The sequence below is a fragment of the Scomber japonicus genome, chromosome 24 (assembly GCF_027409825.1).
Source record: "Scomber japonicus isolate fScoJap1 chromosome 24, fScoJap1.pri, whole genome shotgun sequence".
Lineage (NCBI taxonomy): Eukaryota > Metazoa > Chordata > Actinopteri > Scombriformes > Scombridae > Scomber > Scomber japonicus.
Window position 1 is genome coordinate 2045818 of NC_070601.1, and position 23002 is coordinate 2068819.

Below are 23002 nucleotides of genomic sequence, written 5' to 3' on the forward strand. Positions count from 1 at the left end.
GTGCTGTTGTGTTTGTTATAATATTCTCTGGCCTCATATGTGCTTTTCAGTTTAATATTGTATAAATGTATCTCTCTGAACTTCTAACACTTCTATAAATGAAACCATCTGAAAGGAAAAACCTCCTGTTGTCTTAAGACAGACTAGAAATGTGAACTCTTCTTTTAACATGTGCTTACCACTACATTACTGAGTGTTATGAAATTATATTAGATGTTTTTTTTTTAACTTTATTGCCTTAAATGCATATTAACAGGCAATCAATATCACAAAGGAATACAAAAAGAAAAAAGAAAGAAAACATCTTGAGGTTGGGTCTCATCTGTCACATAGAGGTAGCACTGTAAAGGGTATAGCACATATTTAGTTCCTTACTCCAAAAAGGTATATTTTAGCTAATAGCTAATAATAAATAAAATTAAAAAAAAATAATAATAGTAAGTGAATAGAGTACATGTGTATATGAGTCCTAAGCCAGATAGTCAGTAACTGGGGTCCACCTTCTCGTAAAAACAGGTACTTTTAGCTGTAATTGGGCAGTCATATATTCCATCATGTAGACATGTTTTACTTTCTGTAACCACTGTGTGATCATGGGAGGGTCAGGCTTCATCCAGTTGATAGTAATCAATTTTCTTGCAATCATCAACAAAATACGTAGTAAATAACATTGTTCTGTGGTAAACAGGTGATCAGGAAACACATCTAATAAAAATAACAAAGAGTCCATAGGAAGGTCCACTGTCAAGATTTTTTCCAGTTCTTCTTTAACATTTTTCCAAAATGTTTGTAATTTCGGGCAGTCCCAAAATATATGAGTATGATCGCCGACCATACCACAGTTCCTCCAGCATTTGTTGCTGGGGTTGTTCTTGGAAACAAAAGTTATTAGTGGTGTCCTGAAGAACCTAGTTTTGACCTTCCAGTCAAATTCTTTGTATAGTTGGCTTCCAATCCCCTTGTGGCATCTGGAACATATGTTTTCCCAAGAGTCATCATCTATTACTACATTCAGCTCCAGTTCCCATTGTTGCTTGATGTGTAGTGTACTGTCTGACATATCCATCATTAATTTTTTGTACATGTGGGATATTAGTTTTGTTTTTTTTAGAACGGTGTTCAGACAAATGTATCAAATAGCTTTCTATATTTGTAGGTTCCTTTCGTATATTTTCCCAATCTGTATTTTTTGTGACATAATGTCTGATTTGTAAATATCTATATAGTTCACTTGAGGGCAAGTCAAATTTGTCTCTAAGCTGTGAAAAGGATTTAAATATCTGTCCATCCAGAAGTTGATTTATTATTATCAGACCAGTCTCCGCCCATCTTTTATAAGCCCTGTCATACATAGATGGTAAAAACTCTATATTCTCTGCTATAGGCATAGCCCGTGACAGTGTTACAGCTCCCTTAAGTTGTTTTTGAATTAAATTCCAGACCTTCAATGTGTGTACAATCCATAAATTATTGATTTTAAGTTTTTTCTGAGATTGAAGGCTATATATTAGATGTTTAAATACACATTTTATTAATGGAGAACATAATGTGCCCCAAGCACCTCAAGTAATTTCCAACACTGACTTTAATCTAATTTTAGTGACAAATATCTCTTTAAAACCTCTTATGACTCCTCATCCCATCATAAATCCTTACATCGAGTTTATAAAACTGTTCAAGGCCAAATATTCACAGTTAAAGACTTCAAATGAACATTTCCGTTTATCACTGAAGCCTCTAAATGTGGTTATGTTGTAACGGAGACTAGACTTATCCTAAGGCGTAACTACAAAATTCAAATTGAAAGCTTAAAAAACAACAAAGCTTAGAGATATAGCATGATATTATATGTTTTCTCAACATATCAGTTTAAAAACAGTTTAAATTATTCAAAACTTACCGCTGGCTCTCACTGCGGTCCAAAAAAGAAAGTAAAATATCCACATTTTTTCTGTTCTCATTTAGTTTTCAATAGAAGTAAGACACGTAAATGTGATTCTGTTGATATTTTAAAATATTTTCGAGTATACAGATATTTATTAATGTTTTCACAGAGTGAAAAGTAGTAAAGTACGCTGCTGACCGCTTCTGCTGAGAGTAATGAAGGAAGTGAGTGTGAAGGTTAAAGCAGGGTCGCATCTAATCTGCGGTTACAGTCAAGACAGGAAGCGCTTCACCTAATGAGCTGTGGTCACATTTTAGTCTCATATTTTATTATAGCCTATATGCTTGTCTCTCTGTAAGTTACTGCCATAAAAGGACACGCTTCAATTCCTCATCACAGCGGTGTTTCTCAGATAGATTAAACAAACAACATGTATCATGTTAGTGAACTTTAGTTTGATGATAATTAGACAGAATCAGATTACTTCTGTTAAACTTCTCACAGAATAGACAATGAAATGTGAAATCAAAGAAAAGAAAAACTAAATGTATTGGTGTGTGTTTTTTTCTGGCCTCATATTTGCTTTTCAGTGTAATATTGTATAATTGTATCTCTCTGGACTTCTAAACACTTCTATAAATGAAACCATCTGAAAAGAAAAAACACCTGACTATTGTTTTAAGACAGACTATAAATGTGAATTCATCTTTTTAACATGTGCTTACCACTACATTACTGTGTTAATATGACATTCACATATTTTATTAATGTAACATAGGAGAACATAAAGTGACTAAACACCTCCGGTAATTTCCAACACTGACTTTAATCTAACTCTAGGGACAAATATCCCTTTAAAACCTGGTATGACTCCTCATCACATCACTATTCCTTAAACTGAATTAAAATAGAATAGAATAGAATAAAATTGTTCACAGTCAAATATTCACAGTTTATCACTGAAGCCTATAAATGTCATCATGTTGTAACGGAAACTAGACTTATCCTAAGGTGTAACTACAAAATTCAAATTGAAAGCTTAAAAAATAACAAAGCTTAGAGACAGGGGCGCCGCTAGGGATTTTGGGCCCCATGAAAAGAATCTTTACAGGGCCCCCTAACACAGCGGCGAAATTTTTTGATGCTATTTTACATTATGCATTTTAATGGTATTTCTGACAATCATTACCAGAAGAGGATCCTGGACCTGGCTCTGTAGAGTGTACATGACATACATTAATTAGTGCCATGGGTGCTCAGCTCCGAGGCACTCCATTCCAGTAATTAGTGCCACGGGTGCTCAGTCCCGAGGCAACTATTATTCTTCTCCGCCGTTTTTCGGCGCGTAACTCCTCCCACAGCTTTGAGAAAACCCCGACAATATATACATCAAAACGTGCGGCTCAATCGGGGGAGAGGTGCTATGACTTTTGGTGTTGAAATACCAGGAGATTTCTCCATTGGAAATGAATGAGAAATTTTTGAAAAACCCCCAAAATTTCAACTTTTTTCACCTTTTTTCAGAGTCACGTAGCTCGCTCATACGTGGACGTAGAAACGTGATTCAAACTTTAAAACGGAGGAAAACTTGTGCTCTCTGTAAAAATACCAAACTATTTTAACATAACATGTAAACTTTTCAAACTATGAGCAGTCAAACGAGGAGTGGAAATCACTTTTTCTTCAAAGTTAAAGTGGAAGCGGCAGTTAGTTAGAATGTGAGAAGCAGTAAAAAATAACCTTAATTTTTATTTTTAACTCGAGCTCACGGCCAAACCGTAAAAAGGAGACAAATAATTTTTTGTCAAAATGTAGACATAGGTGTTGGGATTCATAAAATGTGACTTTGACAGGCGGGGTCTGCACAAAATTTAAACAAGGGGGCCGAGACCGGCAGCAATACCTGTCTCACTCCCCACTGACTCTAATGTAATCGTCTTTATGTTTCAAAAGAATCTCACTCTGTCTTCACACTGAGCTTACTCGCTCATTTTAAGGAATATCTGAATAAAATACTCTTCTCCAAGCAGTGACCTCTGTTTACTGTGCTCAAATAAATCACAAAACAATCTGTTAAACATCTCGAGGATACATGATAAAGCAAAATCATTTTTAAAAGGCATTTAAATGATAACAAAGAAAATAGTTTTGGTTCAGACTGTGTAACTCAGGGCTAAAGTATTGGAACAAGGAAGGGAAAGCTAATTAAACTTCACTACTTTTAATTTTAACATTATTCAACATTAACCCTTGGTGTAACCTCTAACGATGTAACCTTCAAAAAGATATAAAAACAATAAAGTACAAAAGAAACAATTAAAAAGAAGTAAATTATCAACATTTATAAGCAATTAATCATATATAAAACAGCATCATACAAAAAATATATCAGTAATATTTCTCATGATGCCTACACATTCAGACCTCATTGATTCAACTTTCTCACACCAGCTATCCTCAATTTAAAACACAGTACAAACAAAACTTGAGGAACCTTCAGAAGCATCTCCATTATCCTGGTAAGAGAAGTTTAGCTGGGTGGCATCAGAGGATCAGTAGTATTGTACAGTTTGCCACAAGTTTAAAAGCAAGGCAGATAAAGCATGGTAGCATTTCAAAGGTTGAGCTGATCCATGTTCTCTCTTTATCTGCTGCTGCTTGTGAGCGTGACCTCAGTAACATGAATAACATTAAAGTGGACTGTCGGGTAGGGCTGGACGATTAATTGAATTTTAATCGCGATATCGATTTTGGCCTCCCCCGATTATAAAAACGTCATAATCGACATAAAACGATTATTGTTCCGCCCGGCGCAGCGCAAAATATTTTAAAGATGATCACATGTTTCATAAAATTAAAATCTGCAAGGTTCTCAGTCACTGTAGCAGTCAGATAAACATAGGAGTAAAAAGTTCAATACTTTTTAATACTAATGGAAACACCAATTTCTGTCGTGTTCTGATTTGAAGAAAGCAATGTAGTCGATAATTGAGAGTTCAAAAGACTATGTGTTTATTTGACAAAACAAAGGACTATACGCAGCTGCGGACTTGTTCTACTTCGCTCGAGAGTTCTGCAGAAGAACTCCTTACTTTGCAATTTTAGTTCCTTGCAGTTTAGGGTGATGCTATGTGCCATTATCTCATTGGTTCACACTTGTTGCTAGTGTCTTACTCGTGGGACTTTCCATATCATATGTGTAGGCTACGTGACATTTCTTTAATTTAGTTGATGACTATGGTCTGGAGCTGTCAAAATAGACAGTGTATTTAGTTTCAGCTTCTCCTTTGACCACCCACAGGAACTATAAATCCTACAGAGGAACAGAAGTGATGCATAAAAATACTGTCTCGCATTGTTTACTTACTTCCTCCATATCATCAGCAGATACATGTTCTCACTTCTCTATTTTTGGGTTGAACTAGAGGTCTTAAACTAATGGTGAACTTCTCGAGTTTTTATTTAAGTCCTGGTTGTTTTAGACACACAATACACTCCGTTTGACTTAGGGAAAGATCAAGGTTTGCATCTCTCTCGCGAGATCTTACGCAAATGTAGGGTTACCGCCCAGACACAAAAGCGCTTCACCACACCGACCACGGACTTTGGTCAAACCTGGCGCAGCGTGGACAATGAAATGTGAACTGTAACAACTTTACAAAGTCTCAGAAAGGCATCATTTCAGTATTTAAAGCCATCTTTAAAACCTGTTTTTTATTCTTTCTCCTATACCAAAGTAGATGCACTTCCTCTTTTCCGCATCTTTTGCTGCAGCGCTGCTTACTGTCAGACAGAAGGTGCAGGTGGAGAGTTTGTCCACCAGATGGCGCCAAAGACAAAAAACAACAGAGGAGAATATTTTTCCAAGAGTGAATAAATCTGGGTGTAAATATGACTGGAAATGGTTAAAATAGTCAAAATCTTTTAGAGGAATCACCACAAATCTTAAAAGGCTTTTTTCCCACCATTATGAATTTTAGTTTATTTACTTTTTCCTTGTATGTGCCGCATGAGTGAGACTTTATTTTGCCTGCAGGGTTGAAAGCTCAATTTCTTTTAATTCATCAATATTTTTTTACAAGATCATCGCTTGTGATCCTCTTTCAGTCTAATTGTTGTTGTTTTTTGTCCCGTTTCTTACAGCAACCCAACCTAATAAATAAGTTTCATATTCTCTGGAAATTAAAAACTGTTTCCAAGGGTGAAAAAGTACAGAAAGTGATCATGAATGAAGCAGCAGCAGCCGCTCCTCATACCTTAAACCCACGATAGCCACACCTTCATGACGTGCTGATGACTGAGCCACTGTCACTTTTATTCATATTTTATTACAAAAAATACAATATTTAAAAATACAAATAAGTCAATAAAAAGCATTCAAAACCACATTTATCATCCCCACTATAAGTTTTGAGATGTGTAAAGATGATAATACATGACAGAAACACATTTTAACTTTAAAATATCTCATTACATGTTTTAACTTCAATAAAAGGTGGACTATCAAAAGGAAGGCCATGAGACTTGACTTCACTCTTAACACAAGATTTTTCCAATAATCGGGATTGTATTGGTACAAGAGTAAATTATGGGGGGGGGGGGGGGGGGGGGGGTTATGTTGATGTTGAACATTATTCAACATTAACTGTTGGTGTAACCTCTAATGATGTAATCTTCAAAAATAAAATACCTTTGGCAGGAACACAGAAAAAGAACAATACAGTACAAGACAAACAAAGTTAAAATTCGATTAGCAAAATTTACAAGCAATTAATAAAACATCATACAACCACGTACTCTTCTCAACTAAAGCAACACTTTTGTGATTAACCTAAACCTTCAGAAACATAACATTTCAATTATCCTGATACTATGTGTTGAGGAGGTTCGAGGTTTGAGGTGAAACTCCATTTATGTATTGTACAGTTTGCCACAAGCTTGACAGCAAACCAGATAAAATAGGGACATTTTTCAAAGCCATCATATTTACATGAAACGTTGCTGGAGTGCCAACAGGATCTAGCTTGTATGGCAGCTAAAAAGGCTGCAGACACTACTTCTCCTGCTCCTCCTCCTCTTCCTCAGTGCATGAAGCGCATTAAAACAGACTGTCGAAGTAGCCTTTCAGTTGAAATACTTTGGAGACTGCTGGGTAGTACATTAGCATTTAGGATCCATCATCATATCTTCTCTTCTTTGACATAAATACTGTAAAAGTGTACAAACAAATTAAAGAATATCACTGCAACACACATATCTAACCTTAATATACGTTGCAGGAGCTCAGCAGCATCAACATAAACTAGGAATAGGTGTGTAACAAATATTAACTGAAACTTCCTGTCAGCATGAAAATACATCATCAGGATTATTATTGTTGGTAGAATCACACTCTTGATTATTAAATGTACAAAAATATTAATACACCACACCTAAAGAAAATACAAAGAATGTAAATTCAAGTTAAATATTTGATTTATATCAGACCACAAAAATAAAGAATATTTACTGCAACAACATAAATACAATATTTTGTCATTTCTTACCTTTCCTGCATTTGTATATGAAGTATCCAGTGATGCCCACAACCAGAATCCCTCCAACTACTACTTTTAAGATGAACATCCATGTCAACTTGCCTACAAAAAAAGAATGAATAAAAGATTAAAACAGCAAATAGTTAATAAGGACTCTGTATTGTATTGTAATATCTTTAGCTGATCTTTGATAATGCACTCTGAGGAAACCCAATACAGAAACATAATGAACTCAAAGCTCATCATTTAGTCATTTAATGTCTGTTAGAACATGTTTTGTAACTCCTATGAGGACATTGAGTACATTGTCATGTTTAGGAAAAACATTAAGATGCATTAATACATTAAATGTGTTACAGCAGATATTTGTTGGTGTCATAACTCACTTTTCATAGAGTTTCTTTCTATGAAGGGGTTGAGGACTTCACTGCTGTTGGAGCTGACTGGGTTTTCAAGTATACAGCTGAACCATTCCTCCTTATCATCCTAGAAAGGAGAAAACAATATTAGCTGAAAGCTCATAAACCAAACATACAAAGGGTTAGGGTCTGGTATGTCCAGATTAACAACAGTACTGTGGCTACTTAGTCAGTCAGTCATCAGCTTTTTCATATATATGTAATCTACTATTTAGCTTGACAGTAAGATTGAATTATCTGGTATAAATTATAGTATACTACTATAGTGTGCTTAACAGTTCAAGAAAATACCTACACAGTACGGAGACAATAACTCAAACGACATGCAGCTTTGTGGGTTCAGGTTGAAAGCCTGAAAAGACCCTCATAATAACTGACAAACTAAACATCATATGCATTCACTCAGATTAGGAAAAGAACATTTACATTTCTGACTAAAAATGTTATGAAATTGAGATGAAATTATCTAAACATCTTGTATTTTTCACAGAGAATAAAAGCAACGGCAGACACAAACCTTCTGTCTACAAGATGTAGGTATTTCACAATTCTACAGCTGTTTGCGAGACTGTTTTGCTCTGAGACGTGAGACTGGGTTGTTAATTGCAGCTAACTGCCTCATCAAGGTTTGAAAGTGGCACAAAAATAGTAATAATTTATATCCAATAAATACAGGCATTAATTTAATGTAGTGTTTTATTACTATTTCCATGACAACTGTGGAAATATTTAAAATTTTAGATTTCCATGAACTGAATTTTTCACTTCACCACTAGTGTAAAATGTTTTGGCCCTGTTCATCATTAACCAATCACATTGAAACTCATGTTAAATAGTAGTCAGAACACACCCTGATTCATCCCAAATAAAGTTCTGCTGTCCGAGTAGAATATTCTTGACATTTACTTAATTGCATCTTACAGCAAAAGCCATGGTCCAAAGCATCAAGGTGATCTTATTGTTTTCATTTTTTTCACATCACAAAAACCTGGTATCTTAACAGGAGTATGTAAACTTTTTATATCCACTGTAGTTAAAGCTCATTTCAGAAATATTCTGGATTCGGCCTCAGCTGGTCACCAACTGATGTCTGAATATGTGAATCAGTTTAAAGACTAGACTCTGGTTTATTGTTGCAACAGGATTTATCTGTTAGTGATGAGACTCACAAACATCATTATCATGAGTATACCGTTGTTATTTTGAGCTGCTTGGTTGAATTCCACCTCTTTTCATCTGCTGTCCACCAGTAGGTGACTGGTTCAGCATCTGTGGTGCTGCCATCACAGGAGTAGACACAGTAGGTTTTCTCACAGGATACAGAGATGGTGGGTTTAGGGACAGGAGCTGATAGAAAATGAAACAAGACACCTCCTTTGAATTTCAGTTTTAATAAATTAAACCAAACTTCAAACACATTTCCTCCACTTACAGATAACCAGGAGTTGAGTCTTGCTTGTGACTCTATTGTTGATCTCTGCTGTGTAGATGCCGCTGTCGTCTCGAGTCAGTCCTGTGATCGTCATCACTCCAGTTAAAATGTTCAGTGAACCACGATCTGTAAAAATATACAAGTTTATCTTCTAAATGAGGATTTATAGTCATCTTACAGTATGTTGTCAGCTAGAGCCACTTATTTCCAGTTGGTCACTTAAGAGTGGGCAGCTGGAGAAATATGCACTTTAAACACTAAACATGTTTGTAGAACAGCTGATTTTCATACAAAAGCCTTCTTTTCATTTCCCACTGAAAACTTAACTTTAAACCCATTTCCATAAATTACTGATTGATAATTATGTAATTAATGTTTTTAATTCAGGTTTTTCTGGAAGGGGGAATGAATACATCGTTGGATTGCAACATATTCTGATATTTGGGGACTATCTGTATAATTTAAGGGCTTTTTGATCAAAACACATGAAAGTGATATGTTATTTTACAGTATACCTTTGAAGGGCCTTAATATTTTAATTCAGGTGAAAATTCAGAGTTAGCATTAATTGTATTTGTCAAATGTAATGGATTATACTCCTTTAAAAAAATCAATCCATGCAGAAAACACAATTAAAACCTGATTTAAATGTATCAGAAACTTCAAATGAATGTGCAAAATCATTGATTTCCTGTTAACCAAACACCTTGAATTAATTCAATTTGTACCTTTGAATTGTTTGTAGGGTAAAGTCTCATCTCCATACCACTGCATGGCAATATTAAGTCCATGTTTCCACACTATTCTGTAGTTGGACCTCGCCACAGAGTCTGGTGTGAAAACAACATTCTCACCTATTTTCCTGTAGAGCGGTTCTTCTGCAAAATAAAATAAAAACAAGTGAATACAAATTTCTTCGAGATTAAATTAAAAATGCCCTCGAGATCATATCCCATGTCATACTGTGGGTATTTAACAATAATTGGAAAACCGTTGGTTTATTAAGAAAATCTTACCCAGTAATATTTTCTTACATAAAGTCCCAATGTCCTCAAATCAGTACTTCCTGATTAGTCGTGTCACAACTTGTTGCTGTTGTTAGTTGTAGTCATATTTTACAGCATATCAAACTACAAAGATTATTAAGAATATATAAACAAGTTTCAACCATAAAATCTGCTTTTGATTGATTTGGCCAAGATGCCTGACATCCCAGTTCTACCGTGATTAATGTATTGTGTTTTTAATACCACTAGGTGGCACAAAAAGCATGTATGAAAAAGGACAACAGGTCAAACAAACAGAATGAAGTATAAGGTCCAGCAAACCCAAAATGTAATATCCCCATATGAGGAATCGAGGTCGCAGGAAGTTAAGACAGACTAGAAATGTGAACTTGTCTTAACATATGCTAACCACTTACTGTGTGTTGTGACATTTTATTAAAGTAGATCCTAACTGATATCATAACTGACAGATTTTTAGAGTATACATTATTTAATTGTTCCAGTAATAATAATAATATACATTTGCATGTGTGTCCTCTCCCATGTTGTTAAGAGTATAAAAACTGAAAAAATGTGACAGCAAAATATCCCTTTAAGGCACAGAAAAAAAATGTTAAATGTGAAATTAATGTAACTCATTACAATCATGTGATTAATCTCAATTAGATATTTTAATGAATGGCAACCGTAGTTTAGATAGATAGATAGATAGATAGATAGATAGATAGATAGATAGATAGATAGTAACTTTATTGATCCCTTGGGGAGGTTCCCCTCAGGAAATTTAAGTTCCAGTGCAACACCACAATTTAAATATACAATTTATTAATGCAAATATAATGGACATAAAGTGACCAAGCGCCTCGAGTAATTTTCAACACTGACTTTAGTTCAATTTTAGGGACAAATATTCCTTTAAAACTTGCTATGATTTCTCATCACATCATTGTTCCTTAAACTGAGTTTATAAAACTGTTCACAGCCAAATATTCAAATGAACATGTCCTGTTGTCATTGACACCTCTAAATAATGGTCATGTTGTCATGGAAACTAGACTCATCCTACGTGATGGTGTGGCAGGGCCGGCCCGTGGCATAGGCAGCATAGGCAAATGCTAAGGGCGCCGTCCATCCAGGGGGCGCCACAAATGGGGGAAGAACAAAAATGTAACTTCCACTATTCTTAAAACTACTTGGTATCATGTCTTAATATGAAGATAATAAGCCCACATTAATTTAACTGCATAGCAAAGCCTGTTAAATAGGAATACTAATAATAATAATGATGACACGTTACTTTCCTAAGACGCCACCCCCCCCCCCCCCACTGACTGTACCTGCTACCTGGGGGAGGATGGTCGTTTTTTAACGTGACCCCAAGGCAAACTCGACAACAACATGTCAAAACGCCCTAAACTGTCTGGTGCCCAGGGGAGGAAAAAAAGAAAAGAAGAGGAGGAAAACGAGAGAAAGACAGAGGTAACGTTACAATAAAGATGATGTCATGACATCATTTGTGTGTTGCAGAACGACGATAACGACGTTAACCATTAGCATAACATGGTTTGTTGTTGTGTTATGTTATGTTATGTTATGGAAGAGCCTAAGTTGTTATGGAAAATAGTAATGTAACTACTCCCACCTTACTTCCCAGCAAGCACATTTTGGTTGTAAAGACGTCTAAAAGACGTGTATCTATGGTAACCGGTGAAAAGACGTGTATCTATGGTAACCGGTGAAAAGACGTTGAAAATTGGTTGAAAAGTGAACGTTTTTTTACCTGCTATATGGAGACGTTTATTCAACTTTCACATAGAAAACATATTCACCGGGAATTGCTGTATAGAAAATTCCCAGCTTATTTAGTTTGCAGACATAGCCTATATAGTTTCATATTTATGATATTTAAATCCTTTGAAATTATGTTTTGTTTAGACGTCATTTCACCTCCTCTCTCATTTATAGAAAACACGTCAAAACAATCAATACAATCTCTGTAGAGAGCTACAACTGAGCTAATTATCAACCGACATCAAACTAATATGTGTTTTGTGACACGTTGATGTTGTAACCGTTTTCAGACGGTTGAAAAGACGTTGAAAGACGTTCAGACCTCATATCAACCTGTTTTTAACCGGAAATCAAACGTTGAAATTAGGGTTTGTGCTCGCTGGGTTTCCTCAGGGAAATGTGTAAATATTAGATCTATTCAGCATTTTTATTAACATCTGGTTAGCTAAGGTTTTCTTAGCTTGTAATAGTCAATCAAAATGCTATTCCTTTTCCATCCTTTTATTATAGTTGTAAGCCGAGCTGTATGTTGTGTTACAGTTCATATTGTCTAAAGTGTGTTTATAGTGTTAAACTTTACATCAGTGTTAAAGTGCACATCATTCATGTTATAGCATAACTTATCATTCCCACATTCTATATTATACTGCAGTTTACTACTTCTTTGCATTCTGTTAATCAGCATTTTGTTGTAATTACAATAAAATTGAATCTTATATAGTTTGCATATCAGAAAAAGTACATTGTATATTATACATGTACAGTATAGTGAACATCATGCATGTATCTCTTAGTTTTTTCATTTATATTATTTCATTTCATTTTATTCTTGAAATCATATTATATATCATATCATATTTATTATTAGACTGGTGTCACATACTCCTCTTCTCTCTTCAGATGCACTGTTGAGGTTTCTCAGTCCCACTCCTGCTAATCTTGGGCCACCTACAGCATCAAGCGCTCCTCCTGTTGCCTCCACCTCAGCAGCACCACCCAGAAGTGATGCAGCAGCATGTCACTTGTTTACACTTTTTATTTTGTGGGTATTTAAATCTTATACTTTATGTAAGCTATTTATATTATATTTCATATATTCATTTCATATTTTTTTGTATTTCTTCCTAATTTGTTCTAAGTATTTTGATTGGGCAATTGCTTTCTTTAAATAAAAGAATGTCCAAGATAAAGCTATTCAGTTTCTTGTGAGTATGTACACCATCAGTGGAATTTACTTCGATGCAAGGGGGGCGCCACCTAAAATCTTGCCTAGGCCGCCACATTGGTTAGGGCCGGGTCTGTGGTGTGGTTACAAAATTCAAAGTGAAACCTAAAAAAGCATTCACAGAAATATATGACATTATAAAAATATATAACATAATATAATTTTTGTCAACATATCAGTTTAAAAACAGCTTAAATGATCCAAAACTTACTGCTGGCTCTCACTGCGGTCCAAAACAGAAAGCAAAATATCCACATTTTTGTCTCATTTAGTCTTCAATAGAATTAAAACACGTGAACTCACGATTATTCTGTTGATATTTCAAAATATTTTGAGTATACAGAGATTTATTAATGTATTCACTGAGTGAAAAGTAGTAAAGTACGCTGCTGACCGCTTCTGCTGAGAGTAAAGAGGGAAGTGAGTGTGAAGGTCAAAGCAGGGTCGCATATAATCTGCAGTTACAGTCAGGACAGGAAGCGCTTCACCTGATGAGCTGTGGTCACATTTTAGTCTCATATTTTATTATAGCCTATATGCTTGTCTCTCTGTAAGTTACTGCCATAAAAGGACACGCTTCATTTCCTCATCACAGCGGTGTTTCTCAGATAGATGAAACAAACGACATGTATCATGTTAGTGAACTTTAGTTTGATGATAATTAGACAGAATCAGATTACTTCTGTTAAACTTTCACAGCATAGACAATGAAATGGGAAATGAAAGAAAAGAAAAACTAAATGTATTGGTGTGTTGGTTATAATTTTCTCTGGACCCATACGTATGTGCTTTTCAGTTTAATATTGTATAATTTACCTCTGGAGGACCTGGCTCTAACACTTCTATAAATGAAACCATCTGAAAAGAAAAACCTCCTGAGTGTTTCAAGACAGACTAGAAATGTGAACTCTTCTTTTTAACACATACTTATCACTACATCACGGTGTGTTATGAAATTATATTACATGTTTAAATATACATTTTATAAAACTAGTGACCAAACGCCTCAAGTTATTTCCAACACTGACTTTAGTCTAATTTTAGGGACCAATATCTCTTTAAAACCTCTTATGACCTCTCATCACATCATTAATCCTTAAACTGAATTCATAAAACTGTTCACAGCCAAATATTCACAGTTAAAGACTTCAAATGTACATTTCCTGTTGTCATTAACACCCCCAAATGTGGTCATGTTATAACGGAGAATAGACTTATCCTACGTGACAGTGTGGTTACAAAATTCAAAGTGAAACCTAAAAAAAAACCCCAAGAGTCTTCAAGAGAAGTAAGACACGTAGGTACAACCCTAAATTCACGATGATTCTGATTATATTTTAATATATATATACATACATACATATATATACATATATATATATATATATATATATATATATATATATATATATATATATATATGATACACAGAAATCTTGAAACACAGTTTGTAAAATGCTTTTTACACCTTTTTTAGAAATACATTTGATGACCTATTTAATGTGTTTGGAAGAAAATGTCTGAATTGACTTCACACGGTCTTCAAGATAGTAGTTTAAAAACAAAATGTAGAATATGTTCACCCTTACATTTGATTTGGGGTCAAATTTAACTCTAACTTACATTTGACAGCTGTAAAATCACCCTAAACGTTCTTTTGCCCTGGAATTTGATGACTTAAAGTGATGTAAAGTGGCTCAAAATGCACACAAATGAAAATGTCTTAACCCTTACATAATGTGCAGGGTCTAATTTAACCCATTTTTACTTTTGTAGAGCTGTAAAATCACCCTAAATGTTCTTTTATTCTGAAATTTGACGACCTAAAGTGACCCAATATCCACTAAAAATTTAAAATATTATATTTACTTCTGGGTCAGATTATCTCCCTATCTATGTCCATGTGTTTTAGTGAAATGAATAGTTAATAGTTTTAATAAGATAGTAGTTATGAGGATTTCTTTTTATGATGTAGCAGTGAAGACTGAAGGCTCTAATGGTTATACAATAAACCCCACACTTCCATAAAGTTCTGCTCATTTTACCTTTACATATAAAATAACATTTCAATCATTATTGGTTTAATCACATTTATTGATCAGTCAGAACGACTATTAATGCAGCGGAACCTTTGAGGTGTGCTTTTGTTTCACGTCGGTGTTTAGAGGGTGAAACCACCAACAGGAAGCTAGCGGAGGAGCAGCGCCTCTTTTATCAAAACGTTTGTACTGTTTATGACATTAATTCACTTTTATTCGTGTTTTAAAGCATCTTTAAATGTGTCATAAACTGCTGTGGTGCAACAATGACTCAGACACGTTTAATTACGTCACAAAAAGGCGACAAATTAAACTTTAAGTGTCGATGGCAGCTTTATTTTGTTCACTAAAGCTGCGGCGGTGTGAAAGTAAAAGTGAATATTTTAACATTAAAGTCAATTATTATGTGAATTAAATTAAAGCCGAAGTGAAGAGTAGTTCCTAATGATGCAGTAAAACCTTTAACTAATAATCTATCTCTTAAATATATTTAGTGATACAGTCGCGAAGTTAAATTCATATAAAAGTGAATGGAGTTTGGTTAAATATCGGTCAAAGCAGCGCGTTTCTATGGAGCCATACTCCCTAAAAAGTGGGTGTTTGTGTAATAAATGAAGGTAATTTTATTAGTTAAATGCAGCCGAATTCAATAGTATAACCTACTTTTAAATATACATTTCAATTAATATCCTATACTTTTAGTCATTTTTATTTATAAGCAGGTAAATCATTAAATTGACGGATTTATAAATGAAGTTTGGTTTGATATGAATATCTTTGGTGTCTGGCTTCACAATAATCTCAGTTTTAAGCATCATATTAACACACTTTATTGGTCAACTGAGAGTAATACCTTATTTTATATATATATGTATATAGATATATATATAGATATATATATAAACACTAGATATCTCAGTATTAGAGTATAATTATCACCTTTCTGACAATACCAACAAAAACTGAAAACATATAAGCTTCATAAAAGCAGAATTTATGGCAGAGCTGTTCCTAATGAAGAGCACAGTGACATTTTCTAACCTCTAACAATAATTTCATCCTCACTTATGTAGAGACAAACTTAATAACTTTCTCTTGAGCCATCAGAAATGCAAATACAAAAGTCTATACATATCTATTTCTTTCACACATCGTCACATTTCTTACGGCAACATTTAACATTCATATCAGTTATTTGGTCGTTATTTTGAGACTTAAAGTCTTATGTCAGCGATGTCAAACTCATTTTCAATCAAGGGCCACATACAGCGCAATTTGATCTCATGTGGGCCGGATCATTAAAAAGGTGGAAGGAAGGAATGAGAAGAAGACAGGAAGGAAGGGAGGGAGGGAGGGAGGGAGGGAGGGAGGAAGGAAGGACAGAATGAAGGAAGGAAGGAAGGATGGAAGAAAGGGAGGAAGGACAGAAGGATGGAAGAAAGGGAGGAAGGACAGAAGGAAGAAAGGGAGGAAGGAGGGAAGAAAAGAGGGAAAGAATGAAGAAAGGAAGGAAGGAAGGACAGAATGAAGGAAGGAAGGATGGAAGAAAGGGAGGAAGGAAAGATGGAAGGAAGGAGGGAAGAAAAGAGGGAAAGAATGAAGAAAGGAAGGAAGGACAGAATGAAGGAAGGAAGGATGGAAGAAAGGGAGGAAGGACAGAAGGATGGAAGAAAGGGAGGAAGGACAGAATGAAGGAAGGGAGGAAGGACAGAAGGAAGGAAAGTCAGAAGGAAGAAAGGGAGGAAGGAAAGATGGAAGGAAGGAGGGAAGAAAAGAGGGAAAGAATGAAGAAAGGACAGAATGAAGGAAGGAAGGAAGGATGGAAGAAAGGGAGGAAGGACAGAAGGAAGGAAGGAAGGATGGAAGAAAGGGAGGAAGGACAGAAGGATGGAAGAAAGGGAGGAAGGACAGAAGGAAGGAAGGGAGGAAGGACAGAATGAAGGAAGGAAGGATGGAAGAAAGGGAGGAAGGACAGAAGGAAGGAAAGTCAGAAGGAAGAAAGGGAGGAAGGAAAGATGGAAGGAAGGAGGGAAGAAAAGAGGGAAAGCATGAAGAAAGGAAGGAAGGGAGAAAGGAAGGAAGGAAGGAAGGACAGAATGAAGGAAGGAAGGAAGGATGGAAGAAAGGGAGGAAGGACAGAAGGATGGAAGAAAGGGAGGAAGGACATAAGGAAGGAAAGTCAGAAGGAAGAAAGGGAGGGAGGAGGGAAGACAGGAAGGAAAGATGGATGGAGAGAAGGAAAGAAGGAAGGAAAAGAACACAGGAAGGAAAGTGGGCCGGATTGGACTCCTCGGCGGGCTGGTTCTGGCCCACGGGCCGCATGTTTGACACCCCTGCCTTATGTAGTGAGATAAATCTGCTTGGGTTCATTTCTATGATGAACATAACGTGACTTGAGCACGAGATGGGCATTTTAACAGCATGACCTCAAAAAACTGTTAACTACAGTTCATTGCAGAGCCACAAACATAAAACGTTTTGTTCCAACAGCAGAACAAAGACTTTTAGGTCAGAAACCCCCGTGAAGCACAGCAACAGTCAGGACATCTGCACTCGGCTTCAAATCCACACGAAACCTCCCTCTGAGATCACAGTTTCTACTCTCACATTGTCATTTCTCATCCAGCGGCTGCAGGGTCAAAAGGATCCAAAACTTTCCCCCTCCGTTTGACACTATATTATCCGTCCGTGATGACTTTTTAGATCTGGACAAAGGTTGGTTCTTTTTTGAAATTCTTGTTCTGTGGGAGAAATGCTAGGGTTAAAGTTCCTCCGCTGAGTTATCCTCATAAATTACTGGAGTGTCTTTCTTTCCTTGATCACAGCGAGGAGTTTGCAAACAAGCACAGGGACACGGGAGGGGCGACACGTTGGCTCGGACTCACTCGATTCATGTTTTTTAAAATAAAGGAACATGTGGAAGACATCCTGCGGCGGTTTGTTCTGGTCAGGGCTCAAATCAGGACACATTTTCATAAGACGGGAGGACAGGAAGCAGCAGGAGTCATCCAAGTGTTTTTGTTGTATTTTCTGTGTCCATCCAATATATATCATCCAAGTAACAAATGATCATTTAAGTTGAACAGAAATATCCAGATTAGATCAAATCTCCTTAAAATGCTTCGGTGATCATGCAGGAAATGCAGGTTTGTTTTAAATGTGACTGACCTGTTTACAATTTGGGTTAAAATCAGTTTATAACATGGTTACGGGTAGATATGAAAGCAGAACCTGCAGGCAATGGGGCAAATTCTTCTGGCTTCCATTTGTAGTCTGAGTTGTATTGACCAATTACAATTGAGCAGACTTTGGTTGCATGCAGGCTGAAATGCCTTATTGGAACACATCGGCCATCGTCTGAGAATGATTTCTGCTTTTTAAAAATGTATCTGCATATATTTGTTTATACAGATGAGCTGAAATGTTGTCTGGACTGTTTCTAGTTGCTAAGGAGGAAGATATCCATTATCCACATAATCGCTGGCTGCACCGGAAGCCCTGAAATAATGGCCGTTGTCCTCAGAGGTTAAATTGTCACCAGATAGATAGCTGATGGGTTCAAAGACTGTGTTAATAAAGCATGAATGGCCTCACATAAAACTAAAATCAGTAAGTCAAGGCAGCTATAATTAATACTTGAACAGTAAGAATGGAAAGAATTTAAGTTCATTTGTAGGAATGAGGCTGCAGGGAGAACTCTACCAAACATTTTAGCATCTTTCAGAGCATTGTTTCCAGATGCAGTAGGCAGCTGTTGTCAAAGAAAAAGCTAAAACCCCAACTGCACACTACCTTCAAAGGTGGCGACTACAGTGGGTGGACAGAGTAGACCATTTATCATCTAGATAGCCAAATATTCTTCTCAAGAGTTGGTGGACCAATGATAGAGCTACTATTACAGGGACACAAGACTATAAATCAATCAAAGTTGAGCTTTTTGTGATGTGCATATTATCACATAGTGAGATATATAACGGTGCTAACAGTAAACTACACCTGATTCATCAGTTTCAGCAGCATTTCTAAAGTTTAGATTAGTGCAGAGTTTCTGTTGTGTTTTTGTTACATGTTGTTTTTGGTTTTTGGACAGAAATATAAAGTAAGAAACTTTTAGAGCCCTTTCCTTGAAAATAGCCTTCTGCAAAACCCATTTATCAGCTTCTTTCCACAAACTACTGTATCTAAGTTTGACTTTTTTTTTTGCAACATTTCCAAATGTTTCAATGACATTTGCTGAAATCAACGACGTGATGATGACACCTATAGTCCTGCAGGATGTTTCCCTCACGAGCAGCCGCAGTGGTCGACCACCATGGACGGGATCTTTCCGTAGATGATCTGCTCCTTTCTGTTGAAGTAGAGCATGTTGATGGGCGACATCTTAGTGGGCGTGCAGCAGGGCCCCGCGGAGCCTCGTGGGTTGGCTTTGTTCACCAGGTGTGCATGAGGGTACTGCTGCAGGTGCATGAACTCACACTCCCCTGAGCAGTAGTTGGCCCGGTAGCGTTTGGGTGCGATGATCCAGTCCCAGCCGAACTCCTCGAAGTCGACAGTGAGCGGGTAGCGGCAGCATCGTGTCTCCGCAGACTCTTCGTCACAGTTGAGGCCTGAATCACGGCGGGATCTCTTTGGACTGTCGAGGATCTTTACTTCGATGAAAGGTTGCTGGAAAGAAATAAAACATTTGCTAACAAAGACAGCAGACAAACCGAAAGCTGGGCTTAAAATAGATCTTTTTGTCAGATACAACTAAATATTTGGGGTTTGGGGAAAGTGACAAGTAAACAAGTTGTCCCTGTTTATAATGCAAAGCTGCAGTTTAGCAATAAGAGGATCTTTTAAACAATGTGTTTTGGTAAAATGGAAACAACTGAAAGTTTAAGTCTTGGTAATGATGAGCGATGACAATCATTGTTTCCCCAAATTTACCATGTATCTAAAATTCTATGTCTGCAGTTCTCGCACAACACCAAGTCTCCGTTATCCAAATGTTTTCATGTTTCGGTCAAAGGTCTAAAATTCAAAATACAGAAAGTACAAGTGACCAACAGTGTCTGATTTCAGATTTTCTCTCAGTATCATATAAAAAGGTGAAGGAAAAAAAGTTTCATCATAAAAAATAGCCCATTTTTTTGAGTTTGACATCAACTAGGGGTAATCATCTTCAAATCCATGGTCAAAAGCTCCAGAGCAAATAAGTGAACCTTGAGTTTGAGTCTCTTACAATGAATGAAAATTGACTCTGTGATTGGGTGAAATTATAATATTTCAGTGTAGGATATACTTAGTTATGTTGGTGAAGGTTTTATATTGAGAAAAAGAAGACTCTATTTAACAGTGCTCCTCAGCAATGAAGTTTCAACAACATGAGATTCTGTCAATCTGAGATCTTCACTAAATATCTGAGTCTCACCAGTCCTTCCTCTCCAGGCTCTGCTGAGGTCACAGCCAGATCTTCTCCTCTGGAGTTGAAGGCGTTGATCTCGATCCCGTAGGTGGTCTCCGGTTGTCTCAGCCAGGTCTGCAGCAGAGACTTGATGTCGATGCTCTGCCAGGAGCCGGCGCCGGCGTCAGTGTCGATCTTCAGGGAGCGGACTCTGACACGGGTGTTGTTTCCCTCCTCACCCGGTTTGAGGCGGGAGATGTGCAGGAAGACGCTGGTGACCACGTCTGCCGGTCGCAGGTGAACCCACAGCTGAGCGCTCAGGATGTTCTTCGGCTGGATCTTTGGACTGAGGCTGAAGAGACAGAAGGAGGACAGCTCGTCCTGGGAGACCGGGTTGGCTGCAGGAAACCAATCAGATAAAATGTTAAATTAAACTTTTAGATTTCTCAAAACTGGACAGCTAGGTGTGAAATTTGCTGGAGATCTTCACTGTCAGCTGAATACTCTTTTACAAAACATCTTGACACATATTCATAGAATTTGACAATTTGTTGATGCTGTTGATGGTCTATAGAGATGAATCCTACTGTTCTTACTGCAGAGACCACAATACCTATAATTTAATGGCCAGATTGTCAGATAATCTACTTTTTTTTTTGCACCATCCTCAGGAAAGTGAAATATTTCATCATCTACAGATTGCGAGGTTAGTTGGTGCTTATTTGAGGGAATATATGGATTCTGATTGTCTTGTCTTGTGCAAGTATTTGCTGTTTTGTGGTCTGATTGTGTCATTTACTCCTACTGAACTGCACAGTTTACATAAAGAACCCACCTCCATCTATTTTAATGGCCAGGGTGCAGACAACCCTGTTAAATCCAACACAGTGTCTGATTTAAAGTCATTCAATTAATTACAGAATAAAAGACTACTTGATGGACATGCAGTCAGTCTTTTGGATTGAAATCTCACTGATAAATTATTTGAAAGATGATTATATTTATTATTATGCATTATTTTGCAGATATTTCATCGTTTCCTGCTTTAAAACCAACTTTACGCGCAGCTTTTACGCACGAACAACATTCTCATAAAGGTGAATAATAAAAATGGTAAAAAAGTAAAGTAAAAGTTTTGTTGGTTTGTTTATTTACGCTTGGTGGCCATGGTGATGATGGTCTCCGTCGTGGCGTGGTCCTCGTCCTCCACCCGCGGGTCGTACTGGTCCAGGAGCTGCGTCAGAGGAGGCGCCTTGGGGAGCAGCTGGCGGATCATGTCCCGGCTGATGTTGGGCGCCTGCTCCAGTCTCAGGATGCTGAGGATCTGGGACTTGATGCTGTGGAGCCTCATCTGTTTGCTGTGCTCTCGGAAGTCGCAGGCCGAGCACTGTTCTCCACTCTCCGCCAGCAGCTTGGAGGACTGGTTCAGCTCCATGGAAAAGCCGACAGAGAAGAAGACGACCAGGCAGAGTAAGAGGAGCATCCTGGAGAGAAGAAGAGGTCAGTGCCGTGACGCTGACTGATATGAGTCTGTCCTCTGGCTTCAGCTCTTTATGATTGGCTGCCAGGAGGATCCTTTTTTTAATCTGAGAGGAGATTTAAAGAGGTAGCAAGATATTCAGATCTTATCATCAGTATTTTTAACACTTTGTAGCTTGATAGTTGTTCATAGTTTCATCATCTACAAAAGAAAAAGGCTCCATGAGATGTATTTTAGGTTTTTCAACTGATTTAAAGATTTTATTCTTAATAGAACAAAGACAAAAGTCATTATAAATGTTATTTATTTTATATTATAATGACACTTTTAAACAGTAGAGAGAAATATTGATATTTTTTCGGGATTTCCAAAGCTTTCTTATTCTTTTTGAAGGAATAAACTGTGGTTATTGTGTGGCAGTGGTTTATTCATCTGATCTGAAATGAACCTTGAATACTTAACTTTTATTTTCATTGTGCTTTCAGTAAAGTTTTCAACAACAAACACAACAAAAAGTGAAATATAAAGCCAGATTATCCAAAAAAAAGTTCAAGAAGTTCAATCTATAATTTGCAAGATAAAGCTCAAAAGTTTCAGGAACCAAAATATCTTCTCTATATAGAAAAAAAGATAAATGTTGCCACCAGATGGCAGCACAACCTCTGTTTAGAGTTCAGAGTAGTATGAATTCCCACGCTCTGGAGATTCTCTGAAGGCACCATCACCTACTGACCTGTCTCTACACACAGCAATGACCCACTTTTTTTCCTTCCTTTCTTTCTAAATACAACTTTAAAGGTA

General features: G+C 36.7%; 1 protein-coding gene and 1 long non-coding RNA gene across 2 annotated transcripts; both read right to left on the reverse strand.

Moving 5' to 3' along the window:
• Positions 1-6959: 6959 nt before the first annotated feature.
• On the reverse strand, positions 6960-7861 carry LOC128354536 (uncharacterized). Its single transcript, XR_008321079.1, has 3 exons — positions 7809-7861; positions 7432-7524; positions 6960-7093 (listed from the first exon to the last, which is right to left on the reverse strand). It is a non-coding gene; the product is annotated as an uncharacterized LOC128354536 (long non-coding RNA).
• Positions 7862-19564: 11703 nt separating this feature from the next.
• LOC128354528 (growth/differentiation factor 8-like) lies at positions 19565-22204 on the reverse strand. Its single transcript, XM_053314751.1, has 3 exons — positions 21877-22204; positions 20749-21119; positions 19565-20000 (listed from the first exon to the last, which is right to left on the reverse strand). The coding sequence occupies exons 1-3, from the start codon at positions 22202-22204 to the stop codon at positions 19620-19622; spliced, it is 1080 nt and encodes a 359-aa protein (XP_053170726.1). The 3' UTR covers positions 19565-19619.
• Positions 22205-23002: the final 798 nt, after the last annotated feature.

Bases quoted from the DNA above. Each gene is read 5' to 3' on its own strand.
- LOC128354528 (XM_053314751.1), bottom strand. From the start codon at position 22,204: ATGCTCCTCTTACTCTGCCTGGTCGTCTTCTTCTCTGTCGGCTTTTCC. The intron at 21,120-21,876 runs GTAAATAAACAA...GGTTTCCTGCAG, and splicing joins CATCACCATGGCCACCAAGC to CCAACCCGGTCTCCCAGGAC. The intron at 20,001-20,748 runs GTGAGACTCAGA...ATTTCTTTCCAG, and splicing joins AGCCTGGAGAGGAAGGACTG to CAACCTTTCATCGAAGTAAA.